The sequence below is a fragment of the Apteryx rowi genome, unplaced genomic scaffold, assembly GCF_003343035.1.
Source record: "Apteryx rowi isolate R43461 unplaced genomic scaffold, aptRow1 scaffold_73, whole genome shotgun sequence".
Classification (NCBI taxonomy): Eukaryota; Metazoa; Chordata; class Aves; order Apterygiformes; family Apterygidae; genus Apteryx; species Apteryx rowi.
The window spans coordinates 2,072,179-2,089,745 of NW_020451016.1; the positions used below are offsets into that span (position 1 = coordinate 2,072,179).

Sequence of the window (17,567 nt, forward strand, 5' to 3'; positions counted from 1 at the left end):
ACTGCAACTGTTGCAGTCTGAGGGAGTCTTTAGCCATTCTGTCCTTTCACTGTCTTCAAATAGTTTCTGTTATGTAAAAACTGTCTTATCACATTTTGAAAATAGGGAACTGTGTCCCAAACTTCTGGGACATTTGGAGCTGTGCTCCACAATGAGTGATCACTTTCAGAAGCTTTCAGGAAGATTGCAATACAAGATTAAGATGCAGAAGAATCTCTCCAGGGAATAGGCAGGTTCTAGCTCCCAGCCAACTCTGGCTTTAGGGAAGTACCACATACAGAATTGCATGCCAAGACTTCAAACAGTTAGACTCGGCTTTAAAATATTAAACTTTTTATGCTCTCTATTTCAAAATGAGGATGTCTGTGGAGGGTCATGACAGGGTTAAGTTGGAAGGAACTGTTACCAGCTCGGACAAGGAGTCTCAACAGGAGCCTCAGATAAACATATCCAAGGACACCGGTGCAGCTGGGAATGATACATCCTGAGAAAGTACAGATAAACCAGCAGAAGGCAGTGGGAACCAAGGTTAAGAACACGACAGCTTTTCTCCAACTAGGAAGCAAGTAGCAAAGTACAAGGCATGATCGCTGCGTGCGTGATCGGTGTAATGATTGGCTACCTGTGACATAATCTGCATGATGACTGGCTTAGCAAAGTGTATCTGTAAAACCACTGAAGCAGCTAACTTTTTAGTATAAATATGCTCAGAAACAAACAATAAAGGTCTCAAGATGCATCACTTCTTGAGTCCGTGCCTTCATTCGCTACAGATGTCGGAAAGGACTGGTAGAAATGGTCTATATGATTGTAAATTTGCAGATGAGGATGTGAAACAGGCCATTTTGAAGATATGACCTTTTATTTTCACTCTATCGATGGCCTCCTTTATTGGTGCATAAAAGCACTTTGCAAAGGCTGTGCTCGTAAAATTGAACTGTATACATATGCAAATGAACTGACTGGATGCTTCAACTTGTTTTAAAACTGCATGTTTGTTTTTTAATATTGGGACTCATCTTTAATGGAAAAAATTCCCTATTCTCAACATACCGTAATCCCGTCCAGATATTCTGACATGGTGGAATTTGGAAGCACAGTCATGCTGCAGCCATGATCAAGAAGCTACAGTTAAGAAATTTTGACTTGGATTTATATCAACATAGTATTTTGAAAACTGTCTCACTTCCCAGGGACCTTAGGACTCTTAGCTTGACATCATGGTTGCACTAGGAATGAGATCAATGTAAGAACCTATGACACAGGGGACTTCCTTGTGTTCATGAGATTTCTCCCTTGCAGAGCACCAAGAGCTCATATCAATGCAGAGTACAAACATTAGTTAGTCACTAATGGAACTGGTCAAATGCTAAAAGGGAGCACAGATGATCATCAAAAAACATGGTGAAATATGCACACTAAATCGACATATTATAGTGCTACTGAAAAAAACCTGTTCCTTCTGAACTGCTCAGCACTTAGCACTATTCCCTACTGTTCCCAAAATCCATGCCTAACTGTAAACTGCTCAGCCTTGCTTATAGTGTTTGCCAGCACTCTGATTCAGGTTGCAGTTTAGCCCAATGTCAAATATTGAGCTAGAGAATACAGTGCACTAATTCTTGTGAAAGCAGAGTGAACTGAGAAGCACCTGTCTTTTTAAGGAACGCTTTCTGTGCTGCATATCTCTGATTAAAGGTTGTACCTGCCTCCATTGCCAGACTTGTTTACCAGTAAATATTCCAAAAATATCAGGAACGACCATTCTACTTTCTCCGAAATTGCCTTTTGTGCATGAGAGGAATTTCCTTAATTAATTTCAGCTCTGAAACTCTTTGCTATAATTCCAGGCAGCTGGTGTGCTGTACCCACTGTTAATGAGCTTTCTCTTCATACAACTGGGAGAAGGACAGAATGGGCCATGCTGGTTAAAATTGTTTAAAATTGGTTTTCAGCATGCAAAGTAAGTTGGGCAGCTCCTGTGTGAAATTGATTGTAGTGTCATTCCTCCCCTCTGCAGAAGTTTTATCTGTCTGGCTAGTGAGAATGAGACTCACTGCAGGGCCAGAAGCTATTGAGTTTTTCACTTTTTAAAAATACTCTTTTTTCAAATTGACTGAGGCTGTTCCATCTGAATTGTCATACTTAAATAACTGTACTAGTAGAAGCTGTATTTTTCAGCCTTATGCCATCCTTTGAAAATTTAAGCTAGCTGTTAGCTAGAGAGATGCATCCTGACATTTTGAACCTACAAGCAATGTGGAAAAATTGCTTTCATAAGGTGGTGTTTGTAATTTGAGGCAGTAAAAGTTCTTACTAATTGTGTTTAAGGCATGATCTATTGTGTAATCCACAGAGAAACTTATTTCAAAAATGCTATAACCATAAAAACAGCTGTTTCATTGAGTCATTTTCCCAAGGTGCAAAATAGAGAAAAGCATCTCCAAGTTATAGTTTATTTGTGTTGATGTGATTATGGAGTTGGATAATGTTAGGGATGTGAGGAAAAACAACAGAAAACTCATCTTCACACTCCTTTTATACCAGAAATTTGGAAACAGACCAAAGAGTCTTTGGGTTAAAAAAACAACGAAATCTCAATTTTGAACAGACATCTGTACCCAAAGTAAATGCTGAACAGCAAGACATGTACAGATAGTAAAAAATCATTTTCAAAGATAAGAATGAGTGTAAGATTAGAAAGAGTGGAATTAAACTAATGAAACAAGATACTTCATTCAATAGAAATGATTCAAGATTGAATATCTAAAAAGATTCCCTGACAGGTGTGTGTGCATATGTGCACTTGTTCATGGTTGTATAAGTATAATACAATCTCTGGAAGAGAAGAGGATAAGATATGGTAAAGGAGGTTGAAAAAACTGTACTAGATGAAAGGAAAATAAAGAAAAAGCAAAACATGCTGTAGACAATGCTCTTTTGTCAGTAGGAAGTTGAGTGAAGAAGTGGACAGCCCATTTCATATTTAGGATGACCCTTCATCTCTCCCAGCTTTTGGAGGGAAAAGAATATAAGCTAAGTTCTGTGTGCCTCAAGATCAGCCTTATATTGAATTCCAAATAAGGTTAAATTTTTCTGCAGGGAGGGGAAGAATAGAATATTTAATGTTTCCATTACATGACTGTTGTAGGTACCAAAATTTAATTCTTGTAGATCTGCAGTCTGGAGAAGTTTACTTCCCATATTGTATACCACTTTGGAGATGGAGAGTTCCAAACAAGGAGCACTAAAGATCTGACACACCTGTGTTTTTCTTCTTTGCAGATATCTCAATAAGCTTGCTCTCCTTAGTTGTCACAGCCTGTGGTCTTGCTCTGTTTGGTGTCTCTTTGTTCGTGTCCTGGAAGCTTTGCTGGATCCCTTGGCGAGAGCGTGGGCTGCCGTTTGGGAACAAAGACAACAAACAAGAATCACTGAACTATACAGATACAGAGACCAATGACCATGAGTACAGTGAGGATTATCTGGGTCAGCCTACAGCATATCCAGAGTCCTCCATGAAGATTAGCCACACTTCCCCTGATATTCCACTGGATGCTCAGGCAGCAATGAAAGAGAACTGTGTGCACAATGTGCGAATGCATCGTCAGATCACAGAACCAACCTCTTCTGCTCGGTCAGTAGCTCTAGTTTCTCTCTAATATTAATAAATACAGATGCAGCCAAGTATCACCTTGATTATCCAGTATACTAATCTACTGCAAATGTATAATTTACTTTAAAAAAAAAAATTACCCAGAGTAATTTGTACTTTAAGATGCACAAACATCTTACATTAAAAGAACTGGATCACAGTGGTATTCTGTTGTTCTATCAAGTACTGTCTCATTTGTATCTCTCAGAAGCTGGACAAGATAGAATGCTGTGTGTCCCTTAAAGCACCAGAACAGCCTAGATTTAGATTGTAAAGCATGTTCATTTGCACTTAACACTGATGCTGAGCAGTCAGTAATATCTCCTCAAAGATTTTTAAAGCAGTCAAAGAAGAAAAGTAGGACAAGCTAATGAAACACTTGCAAGAGTTAGAAATGGGATTAAAAGCAATAGATTTTAGACACAGTCATGACTGTGGGGGAAAAAGTGACTGAACAAGAGTTGATGAAGGCTCCAAGGGAACTGGAGAACGAGTACAGGAGGGAACAGGAAAGACGGAGTGTGAGAGTGTGGGGAGTGGCAGGTGATAAAAGGATTATGCTTCATACACTGAGAAAAAGAATCAGCATGTGAAGAGCCAGTTAGTGGATTTCTGAGTCAAAGCAGATGCACTTCAGCTGGAGAAAGTACAACACTAGTCCAGTTGTTCTTTACTAGCCCTCTTTCTGGCCATCTGGGGGAGCAAATTTAGCCAAGACTTTTACCTTCAGGCAGGCATACTTGAACATGGGTAAAGTGACAGCAGCTAGCAGCCAGGAATTAGTTCAGTAATTATTAGTAGTCCAAAACATATGTATTAGAAAGAATTTGAGAAGTCCACAAAACAGCATGAATTCTATGCAGCAAAAAGTTCTAAGTGTCTTTCTTCCTTAGATTAGTGTAAGAATGGCCAGGGCTCAGTTTGTTGTAGGAATAGTGAGGAGGTTTAAGCCCTAATTATGGATACCCAAGCCTGATCAGTGACACAGTATTATGCACCCTACCTCTTGCAAGGTTGAATTCCAACTCATGACTAATACTCCAGAAGCAGAGTACAGGGCTGGTACTGCTCTGTTTTCAAACTGCTGGGAAATAAGTATGTCATAAGATCAACAACCGAAGATTCACACCCAGCATCTAATATCAAGAGCTCTCATATGTACCTTTGATATTGCAAAAGTACTGAGTCAGATACAGGCTTTCTCTGCCACAACAGGGCAGCAGTTCTGATACTTCAGTTAATCAAGTGATAAATGCACAGTATCATCACAGCATATCATCTCACAAGAAACAGCAGCAATCCCAATCTGTAAAAGAATTTGCCTCAGTATCTTTTCTTCTCTATTCTTGAGGGCATGAACCATGTCTTCACTCCTGTAAATCTCAGCAGTTCTTTCTTCTGGCAAGTGTTCCTGGTCTGGCCCTCTCCAACAGATGTTACACTGACTCTCTCTTCACAAGGGTACAACTCTTGTCCAGGTCCCCATGCTTTACTATTTGCTGAGATGGGCTCTGTTCTTTGCCCTGCTCTTTTATTGCCCCATACTTTTGTCCAGGTCTTCTCCAAAAGACACTTTCACTGAGAAGGAGGGGCCCATCTTCCTTGTACTGCACCTGCTTTTTGCTTACCTTTTGCCTTTGCTCCTTTCTTGCATAAACGGGTGGACAGCTGCAGTTTTCCTTTGTGGTGACAGAGCCTCTGCTACAATTCTTGTTAAGATTTCAACAAGGAAGGACTGCCTCCAGTGTCCTCCTTTTTATTCCTCCCTAGGATATTCTGCACCTCCCACTACTACAAGAACCTTAAGGGTTAAGTGATATAAATCTTTTTTTGACATGATAATACTTTGTCATGGAAATGCCTAATGTGTAACTATATAATTATGTATTTATTATGCAGCAAGAGAGAAAAATTAGGATAGTTTTCAAGAGGCTGTTCCTGTTTTAAGCACACATAAACACACATTTATAAGAAATGAATGAGTGATGATAGCAGAGGAACTATTGCTGATTACATTCAACATAAATAGTTTTGGACTAATCCTGTACTAACATCTTCCAGGAGCTCTTTTTATGTTCATCCACAGTCCATGGTACTCCAATACATTGAATGGTTGCAGAATATGAATAGGACAAAGAAGTAAAATCCAATTCATACAAGATTAGGATTTTACCTCATCCAACTTTCACATCCCACTACCCCTACAGGAATTGCAAATTTGATTTCTGCTATCATCTCATGAAGTGGAAATTTCAGTCACAATAACTGAGTGACTCCAGATAATAAATCTCACTGAACCAAAGCTAAAAGCAACTTTCTCTCCTAGGAGTAATGAAACTAAAGGAGCTTTCAGCCTAAGTACTACAGAGCTTAGTACATCAGCTAGCAGTTATGAGAGAGAAAAAATAAAACAACTGATGCAGTGGTCAACAAACCATTTCAGATCAGAACAGCTCACTTGTAAACAAAGTAGTAGTAGTACCAAAAACAGGTAATTAAAACACAGAGGTGTCAGGAAGCATTCTTCTTTGTCCATCTTTATCTTAAAACCAGAAATCAGCAAGCTCAGCTGGCATAATAGGCCAGATCCAGCTACCATTTACATAATGTAACTCATTTCATAGGCATTAATCCAAAGGATTCAGTTGAAAATGGTAACAGATAAGAACTGTTACACTAGTTATACATGCCAATAAGGCAGATCCTTTAGGTTTGCAGTTGCCATGAATTTGAATTTGTTACAATTTTCAGACAGGTTTGGAGAGTGCATACCACTAGCTTGAGATGTAGGAACAGAAAATTATGCCATATTAGTAGGCTAGTGCTGAAGGTGAGCTCTCGCAATTGTTAGATATTGTGTTTTATCACTTTATGCAAGTAAAATCTGACCCTGTGGTATTATATAAACCAAAAATATGTCAGATGAAGACAGGCTCTTAAGTGTGTGTGCACTGATATCATACAACAAAATCAATTCAAATTCTTTCATTTTCACTTAAGGCATAATTCAATCCGAAGACAGCTCAACCTCTCCAACCCTGACTTCAACATCCAGCAGGTTCAGAAACAGGAGCAACTGACAGGGATTGGCCGCATTAAGCCAGAGCTGTATAAACAAAGATCGGTGGACACAGATGACGGCCAGAGAAATAATAGCAAGGCATGTGGAAAACTGAACTTTATTCTGAAATACGATTGTGATTTAGAGCAGCTGATAGTGAAGATCCACAAGGCTATCAACCTGCCAGCAAAGGACTTCTCTGGAACTTCAGATCCGTATGTGAAGATATACCTGCTTCCTGATAGGAAAACAAAACACCAGACTAAAGTGCACAGAAAGACCCTAAATCCAGTATTTGATGAAGTTTTTTTATTTACTGTCCCATACAATGACCTGAACACACGGAAACTCCATTTCTCTGTATATGACTTTGACAGATTCTCCAGGCATGACTTGATTGGCCAAGTGATAGTGGATAATTTTTTAGATTTGGCAGATTTTCCCAGGGAATGTAATATTTGGAAGGATATTGAATATGTCACCAATGTAAGTATTATAATTTTTCTTTGTGAGATTTTTTGTTTCTGATTATAATTCCTTTCTTTTATCTGCTTATAAATAGAATTCTCTGGTAGATTTATGAAGAAGGATATACTGTTCTCTCTCTTTCTCAAGATTTGAGAAATGGGATTCGTCACTACGTTTGACGTTGTCCTTATTTCAAGGTCACTTCTCAATGTTCTTTGTCAGTATTTGTCTGGAACATGCTGTGTACCCATGGCACGTACCATTTTACACTACAGTGGAACTTCAGCAGCAGCATTTGCAGTTCTCTTCTTTGAGGGTAACAGGTGGGGGGACATGGACACTCAGTGTCAGAGATGGATGAAGCTGACTTTCTATGAAAAGTTCTCGCTCTTCAATCACAAATTAGAAGCAAGAATCTAAAAGAGCAGATCGTAGTCATTCCCTGAGTGAAAACCTGGCTTTGTGCAGCATTAAGTGTCCCAGATTCAACTTTTCAGTTTTACAAGCAAGTGCAAGTTGAATGTTCATGCACACTGGAGTAGACTTTGGTATCTACCATTCCTTTCTTCAGCACTGGGCAAAAGACTGGATCTGATATATTTTTTAATCACTTCCCCTTTCAAACTTCAAAAGCAACATGACATACAGTTTTAAGTTTGTGTTCAGATTTTCTAAAATCTCTGAAATTAAAAATATCAGGACTGAAATATGGGCCACTTAACAACTTGCTAAATTATTAATTCCTGTCAATATTAACTCCTGTGTGAACTGGAACCCTGTTTATCCAAACACGACACATGACCTGGAATCTAGACTTGTCACTGGGTTTTCAGCTAACAGAGACTTTTTCAAAGCAAATGACTCACAGTAGGAGAGACAGTCTAATTTTGACTAATGTGAGTTTTGAGAAAAAAGTATCAGATAAATGAAATTATGTAGTACTCAGCTTTCTAATTAACATTTCCAAAATTCCAAAGGTTAGAACTAACTCAGTAAAACTATGACAATCCCTCCAAGCATCATTTAAGAAATGAAACCAAGTTTCAGCACATTCAAGTTAGCTTTCTTGTCTGTGTAGTTTAGATATCTTACAGACTGACCACAGAAGCTGAATCCTACTGGCTACTCAGTGAAGCTGTTTGTTAAAACAAATACTCCTCTGGCTGCATTCCAAAGCAGGCCATTAAGTGATATTAGTGAATCTCTGACATAAAATTTAGCAAAGTTTTGAGCACCATGAGGCACTTTATGGTTGCAAACCGAAACTATAACTGTAGCAGCTTTTCAATCATTTTTTCTTTGAATGTCTTCTTGTTTCAAATAATAATTCCAAAATAGAAAAATGCTAGGCAAACTTACCAAAGCTGCATCATTAGATGTAATCCTGCATCATTAGATGTAATCCTGCATCATTAGATGTAGATCACTGGAGAGTACAGCACAGGAGGGATAAACCAAGGCAACACAGTAGTCCACACAACCACACGGGACAATTTTGTCATATTTCTGCTTTTCTGAAGAAGAGTGCATTCATTTTAATTGTTTGTGTATCTTATTACACTGTATAGCCAGAGATCCCACAAGCCTTTTATTTTACATTACTCTCCATTTTATTGTGTTCTAATCCAATTTGACATAGTAATATAAAAGAATGCATCAAATCCTCTGCCCAACAAATATGCCTGAAATAAGTCAGCTCCACTACAAATAATGCCATTAAATTCACCTAATACACCATGTGGTTTCTTCTGTTTAATAACACTAAAAGTTTTTTTATCCAAAATGAAGTTTCGATACATTGTAACATCTACTGCCATCCCAGTGTTTGAGATTATTTCATAACATAGCAGTAATGTAAACATGCATGGCAGCATAAAAAGTTTCTACGTGCTCCAAAGCAATCTGCCTCCAAACACATATATCCAATATCAAAATGATTGTACTTCTAATCTCAGTTTTTCTGAGCACAAAATCTCTCTCCTGTAACACTGGCATTTTTTCCAACCAGAAAAAGGCAGCAGTGGAGTGTTTAATGGAACAAATAATTAAGTGGAGATGAACATGAAAGGAACTAGATCAGCTTTTTGTATATCTAGCAGGCAGATTACACTGATTTCTGGCTCATCAAGAAAAAAGGAGATGCTCTCTCTTTTCTGGTTAGGTTTAAAGGGTTGGTATGTTTTGTTTAGTCAGGGTTTTGGGGTTTGTTTGGGGTTTGGTTTTTTTTGGTAAAGTTCATAGACTGTGGTGGCATGTTTCAAAGAGAAAAGAGTTGCTCATATTTCCCTGGTTACCATCTTCAAACTCAAATGTGATCAGGCAAAATACATGGCTTTGTTGCAAAAAAAAAAAAAAAAAAAGTAACTAGGAAGGACAGGAGACTATCACATAGTCCATTTTAGGAGAACCTTCTCTTTCAGAAGATGCTAAATATCCATGTGCATAACCTGCTGGGCATCCAGAAAGAAAAATTTTTCACAAAAATTGTTTGTTAAACATGACCAGGCAGCTACAGGGCAAAGAAAAGGATGGATTCCTGTGAACTAGAAATCTAGTTCTAGTTCATAATGGCTTGTTTGGATTCTCAAAATGCTTGGCCGTTGTCACTTTCCAGGCAGGTGATCTTCTTTCTAGAAAAGAATATTTAAAAGTCACTGCACTTAGAGCAGGGGAATAATGGAAGGAAGAAAGAAAGAACGCTGGAAATGTCCATTCTTAGTTGGGCCAGCACTTTCCAAAATGACAGCTCATTTTAGGAGCCAAATTTGTGACTCCTGTCTTATATAGCTTTTGATGCTGATGGTATCTTTTCAGCTTGCAAAGTCAGTTACACTTGAAGTCTAGGCATCAGTGAAAACTGATGTTGGCTATGAAATGGTTCTTTATCTAAATGCCTAAACTGATCAAAATACATGCTTTTAAAAACCTCTTATTCATAACACCACATTGACATTTTTCTGTCCTCTCAGCCCAGGTTGAACATCCCAGAGTAATCTGTCTTCATAACTCTTTCTATAACATTCTCCTCTGATAGGATATTTACAACAAGACTTAGCATTGATTATGAACCTAATGTTCTGTTAATCATAGTTACCATATTGATTGCTATCATTTATCCTTATCTTGTGATTCACTTGAGGCTTTTTGCTGTATCCACCTCCTGTGAAGGTGTGAAGTGAAACAAAACTCTGGTAAAGTTGAAGGCCTTTGCTCAGATTAAAACAATGGTTTATTCTTTATGTATAAACAATAGAAATACTAGAAAGGATTCAAAAGGTTACTCTGCTTTTGAGTGTTTGAATATTTTGAAGTGCTTTGCTGTTGTTGATAAGCCTTGAAGGGTGTTGCATCTACCCTTCAAATAAATTTAAAAAAATCAGAGTACAAAAGGAGGGTGGAAATAGAGGAGAAAAATATTTCAGAAAGAAAGAGAGAAAGAGATTACAGAAGAAGACTTAACCCTGAGCAATAGATACAGAATTTGAAAAGCAATATGTCACAGAGTTTAGAGAATGTGGATGGTTCACTGAGAATCCAAAAGAGACCTATGGGGAGTTCAAAGCTATAAAGAAACAAGAACTGTATGTCAAGTTGTTTACTCTGACATTCAGAAAGAGCCTGCATATGGTAAACGATGCAAAGCTAAAAAATGAATTGCATCAGTTTTTAAAATCTTCAAACTTCAGACATACCAGTAGCAGGCAAAAAAGAAAACAATGGTGTCTGATACAATGCTGAATTCCTTATGCATAGAAGTGGTAAACAAAACCACAGTTTAAAAGAAGAATGAAATTAAGTTGTACATTGATATACAAGCTAGCGGTTTGACAAGAAGAGAGTTAAAAAGTAGGATGGTTATAAGTATTTGAAATTATACATTCTAGAAATACTGATTGCTCACTGCTCTTATTGTCAAATTTGCCTGAGGAAGAAAGATATGAGGAGATGTATTTTTAGGCATATATGTTGTATACCTGAGATGCAATTGGAATCATACCACCACCAGAAGGAAGTTTCAAGTTCCCTGTTTCAGAGATGTTAATGCCAACCACAGTATGTGTAAAAGAGGCAAAGACAGAGATTAAACATTTCAGTCAGTTGTTATGGAAAGCATAATAAAAGTGTAAAATTTTGAAACCTCAGCAAGCCTGCCAGACTTTCTGCAGTTCAAAACTCTATTCTGTCCTCAAACGGAAAAAAACTTCTCTAAAGGTATTACATCACTCATGACCACTCCTGCTAACAGGCTGTGAAGAATTCAATGTGTGCCAAATGCACACGTGTAGGTGCATGACATGAGGCTTAGTGCACTCTCAAAGCTCTGAGTAAAATAAACTTTCTTTTCTGAAAGAAGTCAATAATGTCCCTAATTCATGGACAGTGGAGCAGACCCAGACAAAGGGAAGGTGACTTGTTCAAGACACTGCACTACTTAGTAGCAGAGATGAGACTGGATCCAGAAGCTGCAGACTCCTGGCACCAGCCTTAAACCATATCTTCCTCTACAATTTACAGATACTGCCGCTGGCAGTAAGTCAACCAAGTCCACCTACTTTGATTTTTAAAATGAGTAGCTCGCCATGATGTTTTAGCCAATACTTCTAAATTTCCTGTTTTGGCAAGTTGCTGGGTTTAAAAAAGTGATAGGGTTGAGCAGGAGATCTCAGAAAAAGATTTAAATTGTTTAGAATAGTTAAATGAAGTTTTTTGAGTCAACAGTTTGAGAAGGAATAGAAACAAATGAAATCTCTGGCTCTAGGTATGACTCCAAATCCAAACTGTTGATGTTAAGTGCCATGTCTACTTTTTAGGACTGTAGCAGTAAATGGGAAACATTAGTTGACTTTTTCCAATACTGAAGACAAATCCAGAATTAAACTGACATTCTGTTTATTTAAAACCTGGTAGGCCTTGGCATCAGGGAGGCAATCAGTTGTTGATATGGACTGGTACCTATTTAATTGATTTGCAAATGCAAGTCTGTCTGAAAGAGACAGATTTGCAAACCAACATATCTTGTCCACTTGAAAGCATGCCAGAAGCTTAAGGAACAGCAATTTCATGGCTAAACAAATTAGGTCAGTAAACACAAAAGGTAAGATTCATCTCACATTTTAGATATATTAAAAAAACACAACCAAAACTAAGTAGTACTCAAAAAATATAGAAAGCATAATTACATTCAAGTGGCTGATTTCTGGATATTCATCTTCTCTTAAGCCCTGAAGGTCACTGTTTGTTTCTTTTTTTTTTTTTCTGATTATACTTACTTAATCAATTTCACAGAAAAATTAAAAGTCCCTGTATAATGAATCATTTCACAGCCAAAAAATGCTGAAAAGTCTTTAATCCTGCAGATTTCTATAGACCACCACAGTAAGGATGCAAAAGAAATTAATTAGCCTTCAGCATCAACACAGCAGTTACAGTAGTCATCATACATCAGATAACTGCTTTAGTCAGTGTTTTTCCTATAGTTTCCACATTTTATAATAACCACATATTTAAACAGGCTAATTTTCAAAACTGGATTGCACCTTTTGTCTTTCTGTGTTTTATTTTTTATCTGATGACTTTGCTAATCATCTCGTAGAAGATTTATCAGAAATAACATAGATTTAAATGATTAGGAAACAGCACTCAGCATGGCTAAAGTAAGGACAGATACAGTTATAATTACCTTATACAGTCATGAAGAAAGCTATAAACCCATTTACAGTGCAGTAGCTTATAAGGACCTCCTAACTGCTGCAGTAAATAAAAGTGGACTTGTATACATGCCTAAATGACTTGCTGGACTGAAGCCTAAACTGTTATATGGGATAGAGATGAAGTATTGGCATGTGTTTTCAGAAAACTTAAGGACAGCGGATGTCTGATTCTGGTTGGAGCAACTGGTAACTGTGAGAAAGATAATGAATACAAATTCTGAATGGTCCGAAGTTTAAAATAGTCAAGTGTTTTGAAAAACACTGGTTTCATATGCAGGTAGGCAGGTCCTGAGTCACCAGTGCAAGCACTCCAAACTTGGTGCTAAATATAATGACGAATGTTCGGTGCAAGTGATTACATAACAACTTTTTACCTCAACAGACATGGTCAGAAGCAGGATGAATGCTGTAATGTTAACTGAGACTTCAATGGCATTTATTGGGGTTTTGGGATTAGTTTAAGACCAAATTAATTTAGAGAATTGTGTCTATGTATATGTACAATGTGAAGTTTCTATAACCCAGGAAGCACAGCCATCAAAGTTTCCAAATAAGCTTTTTTGTCTGGATATTCTGCTCTGAAAAAAAAAAAATATATATATATATATATTAGTAGAAATGGGCCCATTTCAGTGAAATAATTTTTTAGAAGCCATTATTTTGACAAGACTGAACTTTCAGAATAAGATGTTTTGATTTCTCATTTGGAATGCCTTTCTATTGCAATATTTTAAAATATTTTGAAAGTTGAAATAGGAACAAAACACTTTGTTTTTTATCAAAGCAAAAATGTTTCAAGCCAGTTGAGGGATATTCTGTTTCAAAATAAAAATAACTCAGAATTCTTTATGAAATGAAAATCCTGGTTTCCACACACATTCTTCCTCCACCAATCAATGCTACATATTCTTGAGTGCCCTCTTCTGTCTTTATTTTACATATATTTCTGTTCAGCATCAGCCCCGGAACAGCAGTAGTGTATGAAGAACACCTTCCTCCACATATTAGCTATGTGCTAAAACAGGTTAAACAGAATCCTAAATTCCCGTTTTTCTAGATTACTGGAAGAGTCTGTAGCCATCGCTGTACTACACCTCTCCCTTCCCCTTGCTCTCCGTTCTCACTCTCCACTGCCAATTTTTTTTTTCTAGAAATCTCACTCTAAACAACACTCTCCGAGAGACAGCCTTATCCTTCAGTGAAACAGCTCACAATAACATACACACTGCTCATAAAGTAAAGCCAAAATGTAAACCCCGTCAGCCAAGCCTATCCTTAAATTATACCATGCAACTTTGTTAGTGGGAACAGTAAACCAATACATTCGTCTAATATTTTACAATTCAGGGCAGCAATCCTTCAAGATGAATAAAGAGCACTCCCACAGTGGTAACTCTAAAATAGCTGTACTAAGGTGATCTTGGCTGCAACCATTCTGCACATGATTAGAGATTAGACTGTATCATATCCATTTTTCTACAGGGTTATGTTACTTTAAACTTAAGTATGTTTTTAGCCAGGTGGGGAAAAAATCTCTTTGAACCAGCGTTTAACTACTGAACAGTTTGGGAATACTTATTTTGTCTTTTTATTTTGTAGAGGTCATGGAAAGCATTTAAATAGCCTGTGAATTCATCAAAATTTCTGAAAAACCCCACTCTGTAAATTTAATCTCAATATTTGGAGCCAAACTTGAAAGTATTCTTCCCTCTGAACTGCACATACTGTGCTTATGTGAAATGCCTCAAGCCATTTTTAGTTTTTAATCCCCACAAGATATCAGAGCCATCAGGCATCCTTCTCCACCAAATAGGCTATTTTAGAGTTTTATAGTTTTCCTCTGTGTACAGTCTTTTTCCCTGTTCTCGTGTTACTTTTCCCTATATGTCACAGTCTTACATTAAGCAGTAGACTTTTTTGTTATTGTGTATTATTAACTTAGGGCTTAACTGTGCCTGTGCTCCAAACTCTTACTAAGACATACTGGATATTTTGGCCACCCCAGAAAGAGAACAGACACCAGACCTTGACTCTTAGGATTTTGGATCATAAGCAGTAACAGATTGACTTGGAATGGCTGACACGGTCACTACCCCAGTTTTATGCCCCTTCCCTCTCAAAGGTTGCTACCCCCCAGAGATAGCCTAACTACTTGGGAAGCACCTCCTGCACATCATACCTGCCAGGCTGCCATCCTAATGCATGCTGAAATGAGTGCCTGCTGGGATACAATCCTGGTTTCAGCTTTCCTAGTATGCCTGCGCCCCTGGGTAACTACATAGAAAAGAAAGTGCCACCTCTTCTCACCAAGAGGTAAGATTCATTTGTCCCCTTTAAACTCTTGTCAGAGGACAGAACATGTCTCACACTTCAGCCACTAAGGATTCCAGGATCTTATTAGAATTCTGTTACTGAGGACAAAAACATTGTCTATACACAAGGAATTACTGGACCATAACTATAGTGCTTTGGAGGCACAGTTTTATGCTCATAGGCTAAATTACAGAGATTGCTGAACTTAAGATGAGACTATACTATTTGCTAAAAAATCACACAAGGGCTCTCTTCACAATTGCCTACTGCAGCTGTGGGGAGAAAACATCAGAAGAAACATTAGTTGCAATCAAGGTTTGAGCTGACTGGCAGGGAAGGATATATTGCTGGAACACTCAGAAATGCTCAGATGAAGCTTTTATGAGGAAAAAAAAAGTAGCATTGTACTATTCCTTAAATAGACATATCCATAATAGACAAAGTTTAAGTTACAGAATGGTGTCAGTAGAGGATGCTACAGATAAAAGATGTACGTCCCCAGCCATGTTGTTAAAGACTTGTGGTCAGGTGCCACCTACTTATGGCTTTTGTAATCTGGGAGGCTTTTAGCAGCTGATGGTGTACTTTGAAAGAAATAAAAGATGGATTAACTGGATTGACATAAATGAGAGTGGAAATTTTAAGACACACAATATCTTTTGCTGAGATTTAGCTATCCAAATGAATATTCCAATTGGAAATGGATATCCAAATGGATATCCAAAAGAAATATCCAATGGAAATTCCAATTTGGAATTGTCCCTGAAAGGCCTCTTGGATGCACATGATAGCTTTTCCCTCTTCAACCTCAGGCCCTTCAGAGCATTAAGGCTCTGTAGAGAACCTTGCTCAGATTACTGCAGCTACACTGTTCATGTCTTTCACTTTGTAAAAGTAATTTACTTGGCAGTCAAACTATACCAGGGAAGAGGGACACAAAGGCATCATTCTTTCATGGAAAATGAGCCTATTTTCTTGGGAGTGGAGCTAACGAAACAATATAAAAATGGAGGTACCTACAACCTGAAAAAGCTTTTTTATCAAGATTTATCAGTCCCAAGATTACTACCATTTTACAGTACAGATCTTTCTTTCTTTACAGATCTTTTACAGTACAGACTTTCACACAGTTTTTTATTTAATTTCTCCTCATGCATATACATTTCTGTAAACATTCAGAAAGATATATGTGTATGAAGAATGACTTATGAAGTGTTTCCTAAAGAAATCCAACAGGCTATCAGGAACATCATTTTGTGCTTGCCTGAATAGGTTTAAACGACACACACAAACCTCAGAATTCTACCCTGTCCCTCACAAACATGGAAAGGCAATTTACAGTGCAAACTCAAATTCTAGAATTATGGATATATTAACTTCTGTAGTTAGTCTCACTGAAGTCACTGGAACTATTCACATGGGTAGGATGAAGCATACAGCCATTTGTAGTGTCTGAGACTTCCTATGGCTTCCTAGCAGAGAATTAGAATGAGTATTTCACATCATATAATTTGGTGAAGTGACAGGCTCAAATGAAGAGACTACATTAGCAACATTTGTGGTATCACGACACTTGAGATCCATATAGCTTCATTTTTTCTGGCGCTTCATTGCTTGATTAAACACCTTGCTCTATTTACTTAGGAAAACAGTAGTCACAAGATACAGCTCACCTTACTGAGTGCTTAATCATTCACTACGCCTTTCATCAGACAGACTCAAAACTAAAGCTACATATACCAGCTGGAAGAATATTTCTGACAAGTGATAACATCTTGCTTATGATGGACAGGGCAGCAGAAAACAACTGGAGGTTGTCACAGCTGATTGTATGAACTATTGGGATAAATTCCACACTCAGATTCTTGGGCCAAATCTGGCATCTTAAAAATAACAGTTTGTCAGAACATCAGAACATGTAACCTGGCTTGTCAGACAACCAATTGCTAACAGCCACAGTACAAGTGGCTGAAATCCACCACACCTCCTACCTAAAATTTCCTTTTCCCTTTCCTGCCATAACATAATTTTAAAAGGAGCAATGAATAAGAGCTTAGCAATATACACAGTATCTAATATTTTCTCTTAATGTAGAAACTGCAATCTGAATGCTAAGAAAGTTAACACAGAAAAATAAAAGAATTAATAATTCCCACATTATATTTTGCATATTTGTTCTCAGAATTCATAGAATTCTTTCCATGTTTTCTTTTTAAAAGCTCACTAGAGTTTTATAAATATTTGTAAAAGCCAACTGTGGTTTAATCAGCCATCTGATCTACATTATGGTAACTCTTCTGAACAGCCTCAACAATAAAATAAATATGTATGCAGGAAAAGGAAAAAAAAGTGGGTACAA

At 37.5% G+C, this 17,567-nt stretch overlaps 1 protein-coding gene across 1 annotated transcript in view; it reads left to right on the plus strand.

Annotated features, from left to right (window-relative positions):
- The window catches only part of SYT9 (synaptotagmin 9), a 61,149-nt gene that overhangs the window by 24,098 nt on the left and 19,484 nt on the right, over nucleotides 1-17,567 (plus strand). The window contains exons 2-3 of the mRNA XM_026087752.1: nucleotides 3,286-3,637; nucleotides 6,656-7,202. Of these exons, the coding sequence (XP_025943537.1) occupies nucleotides 3,286-3,637; nucleotides 6,656-7,202 (899 nt within the window). The remainder of the gene's footprint in view (nucleotides 1-3,285; nucleotides 3,638-6,655; nucleotides 7,203-17,567) is intronic.